Raw genomic sequence first — 19,529 nt, 5'->3', positions numbered from 1 at the left:
TGGAGAGAAAAATGCACAGATAAAGGTACAATTAGATATTTTAAACGCAGGCAAAGGTAATAGGTGAAAAAAGTTCCCACATAATAGACTATATATTGTAGTAAATGCTATATCTTATATTCGTTTCTCCCATTTTATTGTGTTGTTGTACTTAATTTTATCAGTAACATTTTATGTAAATTGTTACATGCTAATTTATTTTATTGCCACTGAGGTATTTGTAATGTGTTTGTGACTGTGTCCTTTGTATTTTTGAAAAACGATCAACAACATTAAAATAAAATTTTGAAAAATGAAAAGTTTCCACATTTACCTTCATCAACTGTATTGGAAGTACAATTTAGGCAGCCTAGTTTGCTAATTTACTCAAGTGATGTGCTGAGGTACATAAAGGAGGTGTACTTTACTTAAGTAGACCTATCTCAATTCTACATCCGAGAGGGAAATATTATACCTACATTTATCTGACAGCTAATTTATAAACTAATATGTTTATATGACAGTAAACTTGTTAAAGAAAAATAGTTCTAGTTAATTGGCAAGTAATAATCCAATATCATAATATAGGCTTTGATGACAAAACACTGACGATTCTTTAGCTTATCAGGGCTGGGCAATATCAATATTATATGGATATTGTGATATGAGACTTGATATCATCTAGATTTTGGATATTGTATTTTTTTTCTTTTCCTGATTTAAAGGCTGCATTACAGTGATTATTTGCTTTCTTTGGACCTAGTCATTTTATCCACATTACTCATGATTATTTATCAAAAATGCTATTGAATACTTGTTTCATGAATGCACTAGTAGCCAGCCCTTCAATATCATCGCAATAGGCTATCAATATTGCAATATTTGGTCAAAAATAGTTTCTCTATAGTGCCCATCTGTATTACTGATAATACTTCTTTATTATAACCTATAAGCAACATTTTAATTACATTACTTTTACATAATGGTACTTATATGTTTTAATCTGTGTTTTTACTCAATTAAAGGATCTCAAAACTACTAATCATAGGCAATTTGCAGAGAGGATTAAAATTATTTTGCCCTTTAAACCAGGAGATAGTTAAAATGAATTTATTGCAAATGCAGTAAAAAAATATGAATGCACAACAAAAACACTTCCTCTGCAAATAATCACTCCAACAAATGGTTGAAACATGAAACACAGATGTCTCAAGATGATTGATAAATTAGGAATAAAAACAAATTCTAACATACAAAATCATAATTATTCTTTGAAATTTGGGTAAAATTAATGCTTGAGGGCTGTAATGGTTAAATTCTCTAAAGATTCGGAAACAAAAATCACAGTGCTGATTCTTTAATCAGGTCTGACTAAACTTCAGATTAAAGATAACAGTTGAATTTTAAATGTATTTATTAAGATTGTGCCAAATCACTGGCCAAACAAAACATGATTGATGCCATTACTAACAGTCAATAAACAGTAAACGCTTATTTGGCAGTCATTTTCAACAGATCCTCCTTTTCAATCTCAAAAAGACGCCAGCCCTCGGCAGTGGAGAGATCGGCTGCTCCTCTTCGCTTGTAGAACTCAATGGACTTTGTGTTGTTTTCTGCAACGATGAAGTGCATGCCGCTGCAGCGAGTCTTAACTGCTGTCTATAGGGGAAAGAACAAACAAAACATAACATATTGAGTACTGAATGCAGCTGAAATCAAGTTGCATTTGTCACCAAAGAAGCTTTAACTTTGGTTACCGTACCTCACTCAGAGCCTTCAGGATTTGTGAACCAATGCCAAAACCTGGTGAAAGATTAAATGTAAAGAGTACAGTTAATAGATTGAGTGCTTGCAAAAATGCTCCCTAAGACTTTCTCTGTAACTCATTGACCTTTACAACCATCATAAAACAGCACTTGTTGACGATCTTACCTCGAAACTCTTCCATGACATAGAAGTCTTCCAAGTACAGCAGCTTTCCAATCCAAGGGTCATATGTAAAGTAATACATGGCGAAGCCAATCACAGTGTATCCTAGGAGAAAACATCATGAGTTAGCAGTTGAATTTAAAGGGTTGGCCTATTTTTTTTTTTTTTTTTTTAAGAAAAACAAAACTCAAGTTGTAAAGAGTTTTGAGAATTGTAAAGGGATTTTATTACCTTCTGGGCTTTGCTCTTTTGGGACTTCAGCAACTAAACAGTGGTAGAATGGATGCTCTCCAAAGCCATCTTCAAGTAGATCTAAAAGAAGTACATTGACTTTTTAAGAATGTGCGAAGATTGAAAATTTAGGTAGTTGATGAGTTGGGTGTACTACTAGATAGACTGGTAGGTCACCAAGGAGGAAGTGGCTGTACACTCCCATACATTCCAATGGCTTTTCGGCTAATAGGTCGGTATATTTTAAATGGCCAGAAAACAAGGTGGCTATATCTTGTATACCTGCGCATACCCTCCACTACACCACTGAAAATATGTAAAAAATGCACATTTATAGTTGAACAAGTGGGTTTAAGCACCTTTTTCGGTCAGCATGACCTTCTCCTCCATTTCCTCAAATTTCGCAAGTTCCTTAAAGGCAGAAACAAAGAAACATGAAAACCATGACTTATGCTGTCCAATGGAAATACAGTCAGAAAGGCAGATTTCACATGAAATGGCCCTAATGTACTTGTTTTTTTTTTTAAATTTTAGACTTTAAAGTTGCAGTTGACTTACCTTTATGAGTCGCATGATATCAGAGACGTCGTTGGGTTCAGCTTTCCGTAATATAAAACTGGCCATTTTCTCTTTTTCCCCTTTTTTCCTTTGCTTATTAATCCTCTGAATGTGAACAAAAGCAAAATTTGTTTCGTCATTCGCTCCTCAGGAGTTCACCCCCGGGCAAAGAATTTAGAGAACATATGCAGAATTGCATCGGCTGTCTCACACCAGTTATACAGCAGCTTTGGTCACTTCCCTTATATATATGTCTCTGGAGGAGGCGGGCTTTTTCAGTTATACAAACATGGTCAAATAGCCCTTTGCATCCTGTTTTTTTCCCCTCTGTTAACTCATTTTTGTGACATCACTGTGCTTCATTTGAATACTGTTAAAAGGTAAATATTAACCAGATCTGCAAAAAAACAAGGCCAGAGAACATAATGTCTCTAGAGCTGAGACACACTGACACAGTTAACAACAGATACAGATTCTTCTTCTGTGCTTCAATCCAGACACACTTAAATAATGTCTTGGATTGCTGAGTTCAGAAAAACAACTTTTATTGATCTATTGATGGCCCCATTTATGTAATATGTTACCTCCAATAAAAAGGGAAATCAGCTGTGATATTTTAGATAATAAATTGCCAGGAAGGAGCAGGTGACGGATTAACCCTTTGTGTGGTTGCTGTGTAAGTATTGTTTGACAGTTACCCAAGAAGACAAGTTAGATGTGTTGAAGTTTTGTGTGGATACTTAGGACTGCCTCGCACAGTGCTGTTTGGATTGACACAAAGTCAGACCTGAAAATCTGGTAGCTTTCCACGAGATGATAAATCTTAGGATGAGTCATAAACATTCTGCCTGTGTACTCAAGTGAAAGCCCATCTTAAGGGTCACTGAGTAGATTTAGTGTCTGATATTTACGCTTGGGCACATATTTTAGTTACAAGGCATGTTTTTCTCAAAAAGTTGAGTCACATGTACATATTGTGCTATAAGCTAACTCAGCACACAGCACTTTATTGTAACCTTGATTTAGTCATCACCTTCAAGTACCTGGCGACCCTTTTAGCATTTATTGTGTCTCCTGTTTTTATGTAAGTGTGTTTTAATGTGTCCTTTATAATAGATTTTGCACATGCAAAACAAAGACACATTTCTGCCTTTTGAATGCAAAAAGTAGAAAATAAAGTTTTTCTATTTTTATCTAAGTCAGTCAGTACCATTTCTTGTTGGCACTGTTCGAAATATCAGTGCACCTAAACCGAATGTCAGTAGTCTTTCTTTAACTTCGCAAAACACCACTTAGTGCTGTTCTCTCCACAAGCTTTTCCAGTCCTTAGCTGGCTACACTTATAGATAACGTTCTCACATGCAAAAGCTCAGCACGTGCATGTGCTTTTCTTTACATTATCGCTCTCAGACCGCTCCCAATGTACACGTATTAATCCTTTGAGCAAACATTATCTTTATGGTCTCAGCCTGGGGCTAGTTTCCAGGGCAGGATGTGTTAAGTGTCACTGCACATTTCCATGCTAGAAAATTCAAAGCAGACACCATAACTGGTACAGCGAGTATGCTAATATGTCTGATGACTCTTTGTAATCAGGTGTTGCTAGTAAGCACCTGGCTGCTACACCATGAATTCACATCGACGGCAGCTGCTCGTTCCCAGAGTGATGCAGGCTTTGAAAGGTTCTGCACTAAATGAAACAAAAGGTATCAACCGAGGTTAAATGACCATGTTGTGTGGTCAGGTGAATCTGAAAGAGCAGAGAAAAAGCATCGTACGAAAACACCTTTTATTTGGACTTTGAGTTAGTGCTGGAATTCACAGACTGGGACGACAGGAACGCAGATCAGTTCAGTTTATCAAAATACTTCAGCTTGCCTGAAGGATCGGGAATGATCTGCGGGAAAGAATACGTTAAATTAGAGTACAACAAGTATTTCTTATGATCATGAGAAATAAACTACACAATATAACGAGCTATGACCAGGCTGTGATTATTGCAGATCCCTGACAACAAACTTGTCTGCTTTGTGTTTATCCCAAATATTGCTGAGTTTGCCACTTCACAATAAAAAAAAATCTAGTGAGGCAGTGCTCAAACCTGCATTCCACTTCTCTTAACTTATTATTTGTTATTATCATAGAAGACTAATTAGTGACCAAGGGTCAAAATAAATCACAGCCTATGTATTTATTTTTGGTTGTTTATTTGAATCTATTCATTGAGTTTGTGTATAAAGGGAAACATCAATTTCTGTTATCGCCATTTTGTTTAATTTTTTTGTTTGTTTTTTTAAATGTTAAAATAATTACCTATCAAATCAAATCAAATCAAATCAAATCAAATCAAATCAAATCAAATCAAATCAAATCAAATCAAATCAAATCAAATCAAATACTCACTGTGTCACTGCCTGGCTTCCATCCTGCTGGACACACTGCAATTTAAAAAAAATGACACAATTCCATTCAGTACAAGAAACACAGCTCCAAGAATTCACTGAAAACCAGCTCTTAGATTTTAGGTATGTTTGAAGGTGCTCCTCGTACCTTCTCCGTGTTTGTCAGTGTACTGGAAGGCCTGCACAAGCCGCAGAGTCTCATCCACAGATCTTCCCACTGGAAGATCGTTCATGGTGATCTGCCTCAGGACGCCTTTGTCATCGATGATGAAGAGTCCCCTGACAGAGCGAGACAAGAGACAAGATTCAAGCATGACTTTATGTTAGTTCTTTACTGTAAAACACCTCTACAGATGTTAAAATAAACACTTAGGTATGACTTGAAAAGTTATGAAGCACATTCGTCCACACTGTAGACGCATCAAATTAGATTTGTGAACATTTTAAAAAGAGCTTCACACCTTCTCCCATAACTTTTGTTTACCTCTAAAGCACCTCAGAGTTACATAACAGTGTTTTATTAAACTGATAGCCTATAAAACTTAATAATGGCCATAAATGTGAGACTGTACCTCAGTGTGTGTCCCTGGTCCTCCAGGTAGACTCCGTAGTCTTTTGAAATCTGGTGAGTGAGGTCAGACAACAGAGGGATTTTCATTGGTCCAAGTCCACCCTGCTTCCTGGGACTATTGATCCTGTTGATAACAAGAAGGGTGAGAAACAACAACAAAGCTCTGTTCTGGGTGTACATTAATTCAATAATAATTTAGACATTAACAAAAGCCCAAACACATCAGATTCATTTATAGAAATGATCGAGTATTTGGATAATTATTCCACTTCACCCTGTGTGCTAATATGTCTATTTTTAGATGTCTTGTTATTATAAGCTTTTAACTTAACTCTTTGAAACCTGCACAAGTTGGTTTGATTTCTTTCTAAAACATGTTGATAAAAAGCAATGGCCAACTGGGCAAGAAGCATCCCACAAACTGCAAGAGAGGTGACAAAAATATACATAAAAATTGTTTAAAAAAAAAAGAAAGAAACTATCTAAAAATAGGGGGAAATGCTATATTAATAATTATAACAACTTTAAAAATGTTGCAGAAAAAAATATAAAAATGTTTATCTTTGTTAATTTTATATATTTTATAAAATTGTAATATATATATATTGTTATCTGATTATTTGGGTTTTTTTACATTAATTTTTAGATTTATTTTATTATTTTATTTACTTTTTACTAAATTCTTGCTAATTTTTGTGCCATTTCTTGTTATATCGCTCAATGCCTTTACTAACGTTCATGAAAGAAACAGTACACATTTTTTTCAGGTTTTAAAGGGTTAAGCCATTAAAGTTTGAGGAGCATCTTTTAGGTGTAATGGGGACAGCGATCCTACCAGGACAGGTGGGTGAACTGGGAGTCGACAGAGCAGGCGACCACCTCTGTGTTGATGGCTTGAAACTCGTGCACGCGATCGCTAAATGCAATGATCTCAGTGGGGCAGACAAATGTGCTGAAAACCAAAAAAAAAAACACATTTACATAAAACACACTCAACAAAACAAAAAAAGTGATGATGTAATGTGTGTCTTAGATATTACTCACAAGTCCAGAGGATAGAAGAAAAAGACAAGATATTTGCCTTTGTAGTCTGACAGCTTCAGCTCCTTGAATTCACCGTTTATGACAGCTGTTCCCTCCCAGTTTGGTGCAGGCTTTGAAACTTAGGTCGGGAGAAAAAAATACATGGAGTGATAAAACCAGGAGTTCAGACTGCAACCATAAAATTATATCTATCTATGATATGTGTTTTTTAGGTGGCAAATGGCCAAATGTCACATGGAAAAGAAAGAGTGATTAAAGTGTTGTTGTTAGTCATTATTATCAAATCTGTCATAATCTCCAATATTTTACACTTGTAGAGGTACTAATTTCACTCTAATGTAAGTTTTGATGCCATAAAGTGTTTAGTATATACATCTAAACTCAAATGTACAGTGTAATTTGCAGAAGTATCATACCAGTGAAAACCTGTTTGGACTGGTTTTGTATTTTATAATAAGCCTACTTTTAATTTTTCCACCTTACCTGTATGTCAATATTTTTATTCTTTGCAATGTCCATATCACACTTTGCACAGCATTGTAATATCTCACATTGCTCAGTATTTCATATCTCGTTTTCCTTGTACACTTCTGAATTACTAAATTGTACTCTACCTTTTACTATACACTTTTGCTATTTGTTTTTATTATTTTCTTACCTAAATTATGCTTTATGAAATGTGTCTATTACTATTTTTCTCTTTTCTATTATAGATGCCAGTCTATGGTGACGGAAACAAAGCTTTCTGGTTGTAATAAATTGGGCTTTTACTATAATGTATCAACATTGTAATAAGAGATTTGATAACGTCTTAGATTTTGAATATTATAATATTGTGAGTGTTGTCTTTGCCTTGTTTTAAACTCTGATTTTATTTAAACTCTTAAACTGCATTGCATTTTGCTTTGCACTTACGCACTGCTGCACTTCCGAAAATGTTGCATTTTCCTTAATTTTATACACCATTTTTAGCTTTATGTTTATTAATATTATCTCAGTGGGTTTTATTTTCCATCTTATATCATGCATTCTGCGCATTCTGTCTTTAACCTAATTTTTATCTTATTTTTAGTAGTATTATCATGTGGGTTTTTATCAATGTGATGATGCATTCTATGTATTTTATTCTGATCTCATCTTATTTTTACATGCAGGTTTATATTATGTCTTTATGTCTTTTCATGTGAAGCACTTGGTGCATGTCATTTCTTTGTTGTATAGCACGTTGGGCTGCATTTCTTGTATGAAAGGTGCTATACAAACAAAGTTTATTATTATTATTATGTTAAAGGCTACATTATGGTAAAGTGATTTCATTTTCTGAACTTACCAGACCATAGCTGTTCTACTATTTGCCTTCAACCACTTAGCCATTATATTCACATTATTGATGTTTGTTCATCAAAAATCTCATTGTGTGAACATTACATTAGACCAGTAGTTAGCACTGCATTACTGCCGCAACATAAATAGTAGTATTTGGTCAAAAATATCATATTTAATTTTCTCCACATCACCCAACCATGTGAGAGATACATATTTAAACCTTTATGACTCTGCCTCTTCTGTGCCATTTGCAGTTTTCCTACAGCTGACATGATAGTCTAGCATTACTTTTAAGATTAGCCTTCTTAAATTTCCTATGCATTACAGATGAACGTTTGTTTCTATTACAATGAGCAACATGTTGCAAGTGAACAAGAACAGATCACATGTCTGTCGGTGCACAAGTCAGTACTGTGGCAGGGGGTAAAGTCTCAAAAGTCATGACGACACATTAAAAAAAGACAAAACAGTATTAGTGGAGATGACCAAAAATGACTCATTCAAACACTTGCATACAAGACTGCATATTATAAAGACTCATGGGTGATCATGCGAGTTTTATGGATGCATCTGAGAGTTTGTAAGTGTTTCTGTTATTTTGTCCAACCCTATATTGTTAATAAGAGCAGTCATGTGTCTGAGGGGCGGAGGGAGGCGCAATCCAATGGATATCATAGAATGACGTGTCCCACAAAAAAAAAAAAAACAACAGCTGATTAAAAGTTAGGCCTCGTGTCTGAGTGACACTAATATCTTAAACTGTCTGCTGAGACTTAAACTGTAAGACACAGACTGTCAGATATGAACACAAACTGCAGACTGCTTATACAGTTAGTTTATTGTCCTGAGAGCAGGATCACCACACTGGAGCTGCAGCTGCTGTGTTTGCATGCAAGAAAGACAACACCCCTGCGCATTCTCATTATGCAAATACTAACTAGCCGCCTCAGGATGAACTTGAGGTAGAAACTCACTCTTGGCTTTGCTGAGGTGCAGGGAATGGTCAGACACGGGCACGCGGAAAGCCTCTCCAGGATAGACGTGTCCTCCCGCGTAGTTGTGACACTGCGAGTTTTTCACATTAGCGCCTTCCTCTGCAGACGTGACTGTGGCGAGGAGGAGGAGAGCGGCGCACAGCGCACGGAAAAGCTCCTTCTTTACATTAGTGTGCAAGATAAACTCCATTGTGTCCCTTTTGAGCGCGCCCAACCACTGACTGGCACCTTATGGCAGGATTTGAGAGGTCTTCTTCCTCCTCCTCCTCTTCTTCTTCATCCTGGTTTTGCAGCAGCTGGCGTCCTTATTGTTGCATTACTGCCATCTCCTGGAGTTAATTAGCTCCTGATGCCTACTTACCTCAGCACATAATTTACTCTTTAATAAATATAGTCCATGAATAAAAAAAAAAAAAAAAAAAAAATACTATTGCCTTGCCATAATTCAATTTATCATTTATTCCTTAGCTCCATGTTGGGGGCTTAACCCTTTGAAACCTGGATCTACATTACTTTTCTTGTGCTGCTTTCAGATGTCTTCTCCTCTGAACCCATTTCTTACAAAAAAAGAAGGGAAATAAGGCACTGAGCTACTTGGTAAAGAATGTTCCACAAACTAAAGATTAGTAGAATAAAAAAAAGCTAGGGAAAATGTCTAGATAAATACAAAAAAGCTTGGAAAAAATATATTTAGAATTATCATGATTACGAATTCAAAATTGTGTTACAGAATTCTTATAAATATTTTTAAAACACTGTTTTCCAAGTCATCTCTCTGTTTATTATTTATCTATTTTTATTTGACTAATTTTCAGGTAAATTTCTTTTTTGTTGCTTATTATCCTCTTCCCACGTCTTTAAAAGAAATCAAGGCATTTTGCTCAGGTTTCAGAGAGGTAAAGGGTAATTGCGACCTGGATCCTATTTTCCCATGCTTTTGTATCTAAGTGAGTAATGGAGACAACCATTTTTGAAACTGGTCCAGTATTGAGCAAGAGCACCATAGCAAGCAGCGGCAAAATAGGCTGCAGTATAACCACTTAGGTTATTTGCGCACCATCAATTTATGTCCAGTAACCCATAAAGACACATATGTTGTGAAGTTTTAAGGATTATTAATAAAGACAGTCATGAAACAAGAAAAGTCACATCTTGTTGAATGTACGGACCAATGAGGATTTTCCTAAATAAAAAACTTCAATTTTAGTGTAATAATAATTTAATAATACATTGCAAATATAGACAAACAGCAGCTCTGTCTGTAAGGATGATTGTGTTATGGGCTGTAAAAAACTTGCATGAAATTAAAATACTAGTCATTTTGACTGTAACTTTAACATTACTCACTGACAGAAACTGATTGCTGAGTTTGTAAGGGTTGTTTAGGATGCTTTATCTGCTTCATACATTTGTATATAACATTTGCATGCTTTGCAGGAAGAGGCTTAGTGGGTGCGGGAAGGCGCTAATAAAATTCAGCTAACAGACTTCAGCTTGGTCCATGGATTTGTACTGCGCACCTCTAGTGGTGGATCACTGTAAAACATGTGGTTGCAGAGTTCCTCCAGTGGCACTTCAGGTTTTGTAACTGCAAACTTTGCAGCCTCATCAACATCTTTGATAATGCTCTTATCAATCTTCTATATCAGCCACACACAGGAAATAAAAACAGCACACAGAGGTGCACACACAACATCTGTGGTGTTAACAAACAAGTAAGGGATCTACTTTTGTAGCTACTTCTGCTGTTATGATCCTAAAAAGCATTAAATTTAAAGACAGGCCCTATTAATTTTATAAACCAATAATTCTTTTGCTGAAAGTGTAATATGTGGTTCACTGAAGGTCAAAGTTTGGGACAATTCATCCAACATTCAAAGAGGAGCAGACGAATACAGTATCTTACAGTCTTTTTATTACAGTGGCACACACATAACACCAATGTTTCCATGGAGCGTTTCCGTGTCATCTGCCACCCTCAATGTAACAGTTTACCACAACAAATACACCATAGGCATTTTCTGTTGTATTAACACAGGTATTGACATTTTAAATTTTAGTCTGCCTTCTAATTTAAACCTTTTTAACAGTACAGAGTAAATACACTTCCCTTCTGTTACCCTTTACGGGTTACAAGCATTGTTGCTGTTTGACTGAAAGTTGACATGGCAGCTTGCTGTTATGACTACATGTTGACATGTAGGTTGTTTTTATTGTGTTACCTGAGGTGTCAGTACAGATGTTTTTTTCACAGCAGTACTTGAGAAGAAAAGAACAGAGTGAAATTCAAATTGTCCATATCTTCCTGTATACGTGAGCCAATGATATACCACAAAACCCTTTCTAAGACATACGCAATACACAAGTAGCACATAAAGCTACCGAGCCAACCATACTTAACCCAACATCCCTCTTTGATTTAGATACTTAACGTGAGCAGTGAAGCGTAGCTGACGAATGCATTGACTAAAAGTCATCGTGTTTACATTCACCCTTGTTGCAGGCAAGAGATGTTCCAGCTTTAATTGAGTGTAAATGTTTACACACACACACACATATACATCAGAAACTGAATAAGAGCTTCTCCAAATACATGAAAATTAGCTGTTTATGTTTGTGTTGAAACTCAAACAAGGCACCTGAGCACCATAGTATCTGCAAAATAAACACGTTATGAATGTAAACACACTCGGTGAACGCGTCTTCAACCAGCTGACTTTTTGGATGCACAGAATCAGCTGTTTCAGCTCGGAGTGCGACAAAAACATGAAACGACACATTCATCCTTTGAAGAACCATCGGACATGCCAGGCACATGTTTGGTTTGGCAAGATAAATATTTCAAACCTTTCCCTTGGTACTCTTCCCCCTCTCCTACATACAGCATATTGAAAGAAAAACATATGGAGACGTGTTGAGAATGTTGATAGTAACAACAGTCTTTAGTCTGCTGCCTTTTATGGTGCCTTTGTAACAAGGGGTTACAGTAAAAAAAAGAAAAAAAAGCAAGAACTATTTACCTCAAACTGGATGATTTATCACGTACACTTCAGTATAAAGAGTACAAATCCATTTTTACAGGTCAGTCTCTTTATGAGATGAACAGTGATGGGTGGACATTTGATTAATTGCACCTCAAGAGTGACCAGAGATAATCACCAAACAAGAAATTTAGAATCTACTAAATAAATTCAATTGGGGCCACGTTTACAAAACCTTCTGATTTAGTGACTGTGTTAAGAGAAACGGATATTCTTTAAATTCATTAAGTTATTTCTTGAGCTGCCCTTTAAAATAAAAAAATATTTAATCGCAGGTATTCATTTATATTTCTTTTTATACATGAGGTCAAGATTTTCTACCGTCGTAAGGAGAGTTTAATTACAACATAAAGTGAAAGATCTACAATGTGTTGAGTTTGCTAATCAATATTTTTTTTTTTACAAAATATATAAATAAATATGGCACAGAAATTCATGAGAATGTGGTAACACTGTGACAAAGAAATGCACCTCAGGTTGTTTTGCACACTAAAATGACTTAAAGGTGATAAAATTTAGTGTTCTTGTCAATATTTGTTAGTTTTATTCTCAGAACAACTTTGTGAATATGGTCCCTGCTGTTAAACTGTAACAGCACTGACATTAATTTACTTGCTGATGGTTTGAGCTCTGGGTCCGAGGCACTAGTTTATGGTACATTGTTTGATGTGTGTGTATATGTGAGGGGCAGGGGGGCTAATTCATTATTGGTTGGATGATGCGATGAGAAAACTTTAGCTGACAGACTTCAGCTTGGACCACGGGTTCACGCCGCGCACCTCCAGGGGTGGTTCGTTGTAAAAGATGTGGTTGCACAACTCTTCCAGCGGGGGTTCAGGATCAGTGGTGGCAAACTGAGCAGCGTCTTCAATTTCCTTCCTCACAGCCACATCAATATCCTACAGAGAGAAAATTATTAGTGTGACATTTACTGCACATATGCAACTGAACTACTGTATAATTAGAAAAGATAAGGACGTATAACTGCATATATAATTCTGATACATTAGAATTAGAAAACGTATGTTAAGGATTGCATGTAATAGGTCTTGATCACAGACACACGTGTAGCAGACGTCATACAGTATACAGAGTATGCAGCATATAAATAACGTAAACCTGCACAGTCATCTGGGTTTACCTGGATCAGCTGGGCATCTACATTATTTGTGCTGTGGTGATGACGATACAGAAGCTCAAACCAGTGAGAGGAGCTCTCTCCTGTGTTTAAACAACGTACTGCAGCTTTGTGTGTGAGCTCTAAAACAACATCACTATTTTCCAGCTCTTGTCAATTTTTGAAATGAAAAATTCTGTCAAAAACTGGTTATGTATATTTCCCAATAACAACCAGCATATTAAATGCACTCGATTCACCCAAAAAAAACCCAAGCTGTAAAACAGAATGTGTTTCTATAATACTGTATTGCTCATGTTTTCTAGATGTATTACATGTACATGATTTTTACTTAGATGTCGTTAGTGTGGTTAGCTCCTCAGAATGTTTGGCTTATTAGTTTGTTATTGTGTGGTTTCAATTCCATTAACCCAAACATACTTTCAGTCCAGCCTTTAAAGGTGTCAATATCACAATAAAATATGATTATCTCTCTTTGTGTTTGTCCTCTGAATGCTTTTTTGGAATTATCATAATCAATAATCCTGCTGAAAACCCTTGGTGAGACTCTTGGATTACTGAGTTTTCAAAATCTAAATGAAAATTTAAAATGCTTAAGCGTGATATATATTTGTATTGTTATATTTTTTTAGTAGACCACTAGGAGTAGTGGCATTTTTTTTTTTCATTACACAAACTGAAAATATTGCTACCTTGAGCTCCTCCACGCTGGCCATGTTGTTGCTGAGCATGCGGTCCTTCAGCATGGAGATGGGGTCACTCTTTCCGCGGACCTCCTGGATCTCCTCACGTGTGCGGTAGCTGAGGGGGGAGAGATTGGTGCAGGGATGTTGTAGGGATGCACTAATACAATCATTTCTTTAATGCTGAAACCAAATCCGAGTTCTACAACCTTAAATACAAGTGTCTGACGATCTTGTTGACCAGCAATACATTACTTTCAGCAAACACTATCAATATGTTGGTAATTGATTAGGGCTAGCGCTGCAGGTAAGTGGAAAAATATGTATTTTTGATTTTTGAACTCTCCCTTTAATATCATTATATTGATCTCCCATTTTTTGTGTCAATGGAACAAAATGTTAGTAACATTACTTTGATTTGTGGTGTGTTTACATTTCTTATCAGAACTTAGAGAAATTCCTCCTGTATTATTTAAGCCGGCCGTTCGTCTGCAAAGGCAAACAGCAATACTGTAGAGTGTGTATTTTGTCCATCCCTGGCCAGGGCATTGCAAGGCCACTACCACGGGAAGGAGGGTACATGAAGACTACTGTGGGATGGTGGAAAAAGCAAGGAGCAGCGGCACAGTGAGGATAACATTTGTGGGTCAGGTTAGTATTTATGCACGAATAAAATAGTTACACAATCACCACATTAATTAATAAAAAATGATATAAAGATAATAAAAAGACTTTCAATAATCAGTTACAGCAAATATTTAAATTGTAATTCAAATTTAAAAAGGTCAGGGACTGTGATCTTTTACCTGACACCAGGATCGCTCATACTGTGTCCATGATAGCGGTAGGTCTGCAGCTCCATAAGAATGGGACCCTGATGAAAGGCAGGACAATAGTTACTTAGCTTACAAACCGGCAACCACATTTCCTGCTTGACGTAATGAAACGTTTTTAACTCACCTTTCCAGATCGGCAGTGGTCAGCTGCAAACTTGGTCGCTTCCCGAACACACAGAACGTCCATCCCATCCACCTAAACAAAAAAACACAAGTGGTTACATTTCACTGAATTACAATATGTTTTTGCCCTTTTAGGAAATACATGAAAGTAATTTATACTAAACTGACCAGACGGCCAGCAAAGGGACAACACTAACAAACACGTTTTAAAATCAAGTTTCAAGTTGTCAAAATGAATAAGTCATAAGCTCTTTATGGCTACTGTGTATACGGAGTACTGTATTGTATATACATTCATTTAGCAGACACTATTTTCCAGGCAATGTCACTGTGTTGTCCTCACCAGATATCTTGCTCAAATCGACAAATTAAAACACAGCTGTGCAAAAATATGAAAATAACATGAATTATATCAAAGTCAGTTTAATCAGGGGGGAAAACACGAGTAAGGACAGTACCCTGAGACCAGGAATGAAGTCTCCTCTCTTGTAGTAGTCTGTGCTGGCTGCAGCTCGCTCCACTGACGTGCCCATGCCGTACCTGTTGTTCTCACAGATGAAGATGGCAGGCAGCTTCCAAAGTGCGGCCATGTTGTAGGTCTCAAAAATCTGACCCTGTTAAACACAAAAAGGATTCATTTCAACATAGCACGTTTCAAAATTCATTGCACACAGTATCAATACACCAGTACCCGCTGTGTTTTCTCACTTTCTCCTATTATTAATGTTGAAGACAGTGATTCTGCTGTTCCCTGCTACTAACCAAGAAAACAAAAGTTGTCTCTGTCATGTTATGGCCTTGTCATATTTATCTCATGTTTTTATTTCGTAAAAATGTTAATTTGTATGCCCTCAGTGTCAGTTTTTTTTCCTGTGGTATCAAAAATAGATATTTTTCAAAGCAACGCATGTAAGTTAGAAATTCCAGTATCATGACACTCAGAAGTTTGCAGCGAAGTAGATATTCCGCTCATATAGACAGCTAAGGAAGTGTCTTAGTTTGTGTATTTTTGGGGGAAAGTTGTGCCATTTTCTCTCCTTACAGAGAAATCTGTAATTCCTGGGATCAGCAGCAGCTCTGATTCAAAAGTAGAAAGACTGTTCAACATATTGACAGTACATGGCTAGTTGAACTTAAATTCAGTGTAATGTTTTTATCAATAAAGTTGCTAATCCAACATCTTCATGTTTACAGGCTCATGCAATCCTAAACAAGATGGCAGGTTAGACCAAAATGAATGGATGTTGCTGAAGTACAAGAGTGCTATAAAACATTCACCAGCAGAGAAAGACTGTCCCCTGATTTTGAGGGAAGCTGCTATCGACCCCTTCCGGTAATTAAATAAAGCTCTGCTCTGACTTCTGTGCCTTACCTGGTTTGCAGCGCCGTCACCATAGAGACAGACACACAGCTCGTTGTTGCCCAGATATTTGCAGGCCAGAGCCACACCAGCACCGAGGGGGACCTGAGGAGAATTCAGAGATGTCTCAGGTTACATCACATCAGTCTTAACTAATAAAGCGCTCATTTCAACAACATCACAAGAAGCTGCTTCATGAAACACAGAGTCCTTTGTTCTTGTGTGGGTGGCGCCTCCAGTTCATGGCAACTTATGTTGTTACAAAACAGATAATATCAACAATTCTTTCTTCTTCTGGTTTCTTGCCGTGATATTTCTAGCAAATCTGAGACACCAGCCAGGCTGTTATGGAATATGCAGCTACAGATAAGCATTTTTATGTCACCGTCCCTTAGCTCCACAATATTTCTGCAATATCAGAAAACACTATCAAAGCAGACCCGCATGTTATACTTGCATTCAGCCCTTATAAGACTTATCACAGTTACATCAAACTGATAGTATACTGGCAGGACATAGCACAAAGAAACACAGGCAAAATGATTAATAGACCAATTTGCTTTAAAACAGCCTGCGAATAGACTTTGGGTGAAATACCTGAGCTCCGACAATTCCATTTCCTCCATAGAAGTTTTTACAGTACATGTGCATAGAGCCTCCTTTGCCCTTTGCAATACCTCCTCTCCTGCCTGCAAATGAACAACAAAAACAATCAAAAAATGATCTTGAAATGAAAATTTCTCAATGTCTTCGCATTGCAAACACACCGGTGAGCTCAGCCATGATCTCCTTCACAGTGCCTCCTCTGGTGTAAGTGTAGCCGTGGGCGCGGTACGCAGTGATCAGGTGGTCTGTTAAATTAATTCCTGCTTCGATACCAACAGCACAGGCCTCCTGCAAGAGAAAAGCATGACATGATGTCTACACGAGCATACATGTCTGGAGATGTGTTGTAAATCCACACAGCAAAATTGATATTGGTTCAAGCAAACATTTCACCTTCAGTGGAAGTTTTTAAACAATACTTATCACTAAGGCATAAATTATAACGTGATATTTGATATTTGGTTGCAATTCAATACAGACTTTACTTTTATGCCATTCTATTTTTTTTTGTTTTTACTCACAGCAGCAAATTGCTTTAACGCTACAGTGAAACTCTTGCTATATTTTTATTGTGTAATTTAGGAAATAATTATAGCACACTCCACCTGTCCATCATACAAGTGGCAGAATCCTCTGATGATTTTCTGCTTGTACAGCTGATCTGCTTTCAGCTCCATACGCCTCATGGTCTGCATGATGCGGTAGTACTGCAGACCCTCATCACGAGTCATAACCACCTGAGTAGCTGGGCCCTCTTCCAGTTTGTGGATGTCACATTTCTAGCGGAGGGAAAACACCAATGAAAATTCACAAACTGCCATCTGCATTTATCAGTTTCACAGAAAAATGCAAATTAGTGTTAGAAGCTTACCTTTATTTCAAAGCTAGCCTCTGTTGTGAAGTCAGCATATGTGCGTGCTGACACGATCGCTGCAGCTCCCTGCCGTAGGAGAGAAGATGATTTAAAAATATAAACTACAGATGCTATAATCTGTAAAATGTTCAATACTAGAGTCAATAAGACACCTGAGCTTCAGTTTTAAAACCAAAACAATACTTCTGTTCTAGATTAAAAAATAATAAGCATGTTTTCCTACAGGCCATGTTCTCCATTTACCAAAATAAGCCATAAATTGTCATTTACTTGATGTTGTCTAAACACAAGTGGCTGAGGAAGTTACTAAATTGGCAAAATACTTATTGAAATCAGGAATCTTATGTCCAAATATAACTGAACAAGATCAAAATTCTTGATCAAAAACCAGACATTTGATGTCACCTACTTAGTACTGTTTAGCGAAACATAATATTTGGGTTACCAGCAGAGCAGAAATAGACATGCAAAGAATCAAGTAAAAATAAAAGTCTCATATAACTAATAGGCCTATGCATATTCAATTCCTGTCAGTGTTAGACATCATACAGTGGTGTATTACACAATACACTAACCCAAATAAAAACAGCAATCAGAACAGTGTGAAATGCCTCCAACAACAAACTTATCTCCTGAAGGTTTTTTCTCTTTCAGTGCCTCTAAAACACTGGGCTACCTATACCAGCTGATAATCATCATTATGATAAATGATATTAAAGTTAATTGAAGTGCAACTGTATTCAACCATTTGACAGTTTGTAGTGAAATCCTCAAGGACCTCCCAGCTATTGTTCTGGCTATATGAGCTGCCAACTTTGGAAAATGTGTAGGCTAATAAAAGTGCTTTAAACTGACAGAACTAATTGCTTTAGATTGATAATATCTATCAAAATGGACTAGAAGTATTACAAATTTATATAAGTGTTTACAGGGAAAGATATCTAATTTTATTCAGCAGGAAAAGTCACCAGAATGGACTATAACTGACAGTAAAAACAAGTTACCAATGCTAGCTGTCAATTTTCATGAAGCAGCACACTGTAAAGTCACAGCCCCTGACTTCATATTGACAACAAAATACTTAAACTACGTGCAATGTATGGACAAAATAATGACTGGGTCTTCTCGAATCAAAATACAGACGCTATCTGAAAGGTTTATAGTTTTTTGTGCAGACTTTAGCTGAGTTAGCCAAACAAGCTATCACTCGGCCTTACAAGGTCAGGACAGCGATGCCAGTCTTGTTTTGGGTAAACTCTGGAGGTCTCAGAGGGAGACTGTAACGGAGTATTTGACTGAAAGCGCTCATAGTTTAAATTCTTCATACTTACATTTCTCTGAGCGCAAGCCCTCAGCACGTTAGAGATATTGGTCAGCATCTTTCAGAAGCTAGCTCACCACAAACCCAACACGGCACGGCACGGCCCCGTCCTTCTGTCAGCCTCTGTCCTTCCGGCTCCGCGCACGCTTCTTCTTCTCTGGTTTCAATGACGGCAGAAAAAACTCTGCTGCCACAACTTCCCCTCTGGTCTGTATGTGACAACACATGTATGTAGGAATAAATCATTGTTAAATAGACAATAAGCAAACAACGACATGATGATAATAATAATAATAATAATAATAATAATAATAATAATAATAATAATAATAATAATAATAATAATAATAATAAATTATTATTAATATTGATATTAATAATTATTATTATTAGTAGTAGTAGTAGTAATTGTTGTTGTAGTAGTAATAATAAATTATAATTAATAATAATAGTACATTTATTTCATTTTTGTTTTTTGTTGTTTTTGATATTAGTTGTAGTAGAGGTAGAAG

At 36.6% G+C, this 19,529-nt stretch overlaps 3 protein-coding genes across 3 annotated transcripts; all 3 read right to left on the bottom strand.

Annotated features, from left to right (window-relative positions):
* Positions 1-1,073: 1,073 nt before the first annotated feature.
* Positions 1,074-2,927, bottom strand: LOC121952372 (diamine acetyltransferase 1-like). Its single transcript, XM_042499004.2, has 6 exons — positions 2,698-2,927; positions 2,499-2,550; positions 2,140-2,220; positions 1,912-2,013; positions 1,742-1,782; positions 1,074-1,638 (listed from the first exon to the last, which is right to left on the bottom strand). The coding sequence occupies exons 1-6, from the start codon at positions 2,761-2,763 to the stop codon at positions 1,471-1,473; spliced, it is 510 nt and encodes a 169-aa protein (XP_042354938.1). The 5' UTR covers positions 2,764-2,927; the 3' UTR covers positions 1,074-1,470.
* Positions 2,928-4,472: 1,545 nt separating this feature from the next.
* On the bottom strand, positions 4,473-9,308 carry prdx4 (peroxiredoxin 4). The gene is made up of 7 exons (XM_042499888.2): positions 9,015-9,308; positions 6,715-6,832; positions 6,506-6,622; positions 5,672-5,794; positions 5,248-5,378; positions 5,101-5,135; positions 4,473-4,594 (listed from the first exon to the last, which is right to left on the bottom strand). Exons 1-7 carry the CDS (start codon positions 9,223-9,225, stop codon positions 4,544-4,546), a joined length of 786 nt encoding a protein of 261 aa, XP_042355822.2. The 5' UTR covers positions 9,226-9,308; the 3' UTR covers positions 4,473-4,543.
* Positions 9,309-10,928: 1,620 nt separating this feature from the next.
* On the bottom strand, positions 10,929-19,189 carry pdha1a (pyruvate dehydrogenase E1 subunit alpha 1a). Its single transcript, XM_042499886.2, has 11 exons — positions 19,028-19,189; positions 17,694-17,762; positions 17,428-17,601; positions 16,984-17,110; positions 16,814-16,905; positions 16,229-16,321; positions 15,315-15,470; positions 14,858-14,929; positions 14,704-14,771; positions 13,907-14,015; positions 10,929-12,975 (listed from the first exon to the last, which is right to left on the bottom strand). Exons 1-11 carry the CDS (start codon positions 19,073-19,075, stop codon positions 12,811-12,813), a joined length of 1,173 nt encoding a protein of 390 aa, XP_042355820.1. The 5' UTR covers positions 19,076-19,189; the 3' UTR covers positions 10,929-12,810.
* Positions 19,190-19,529: the final 340 nt, after the last annotated feature.

Source organism: Plectropomus leopardus, chromosome 15 (genome assembly GCF_026936395.1).
Source record: "Plectropomus leopardus strain MGB_pleo_1.0 chromosome 15, ASM2693639v1, whole genome shotgun sequence".
In the NCBI taxonomy this organism is placed as follows: Eukaryota; Metazoa; Chordata; class Actinopteri; order Perciformes; family Serranidae; genus Plectropomus; species Plectropomus leopardus.
Note: the sequence above shows the minus strand (reverse complement) of the source record. Positions and strands in the feature narration are given on the sequence as shown.

What these genes read in the sequence shown, in the direction of transcription:
- pdha1a (XM_042499886.2), bottom strand. Translation starts at nt 19,075, where the DNA reads ATGCTGACCAATATCTCTAACGTGCTGAGGGCTTGCGCTCAGAGAAAT. An exon ending in ATGGAATTGTCGGAGCTCAG is followed by an intron (nt 16,322 to 16,813) that starts GTATTTCACCCA and finishes AATTCTCCTCAG; the next exon opens with GTCCCCCTCGGTGCTGGTGT. An exon ending in GTGACGGCGCTGCAAACCAG is followed by an intron (nt 15,471 to 16,228) that starts GTAAGGCACAGA and finishes TGTGTTTAACAG; the next exon opens with GGTCAGATTTTTGAGACCTA.
- LOC121952372 (XM_042499004.2), bottom strand. Translation starts at nt 2,763, where the DNA reads ATGGCCAGTTTTATATTACGGAAAGCTGAACCCAACGACGTCTCTGAT. An exon ending in GGTCATGCTGACCGAAAAAG is followed by an intron (nt 2,221 to 2,498) that starts GTGCTTAAACCC and finishes TACTTCTTTTAG; the next exon opens with ATCTACTTGAAGATGGCTTT. An exon ending in TGTCATGGAAGAGTTTCGAG is followed by an intron (nt 1,783 to 1,911) that starts GTAAGATCGTCA and finishes ATCTTTCACCAG; the next exon opens with GTTTTGGCATTGGTTCACAA.
- prdx4 (XM_042499888.2), bottom strand. Translation starts at nt 9,225, where the DNA reads ATGGAGTTTATCTTGCACACTAATGTAAAGAAGGAGCTTTTCCGTGCG. An exon ending in TTCTTCTATCCTCTGGACTT is followed by an intron (nt 6,623 to 6,714) that starts GTGAGTAATATC and finishes TTTGGTTTTCAG; the next exon opens with CACATTTGTCTGCCCCACTG. An exon ending in GGAAGCCAGGCAGTGACACA is followed by an intron (nt 4,595 to 5,100) that starts GTGAGTATTTGA and finishes TCTTTCCCGCAG; the next exon opens with ATCATTCCCGATCCTTCAGG.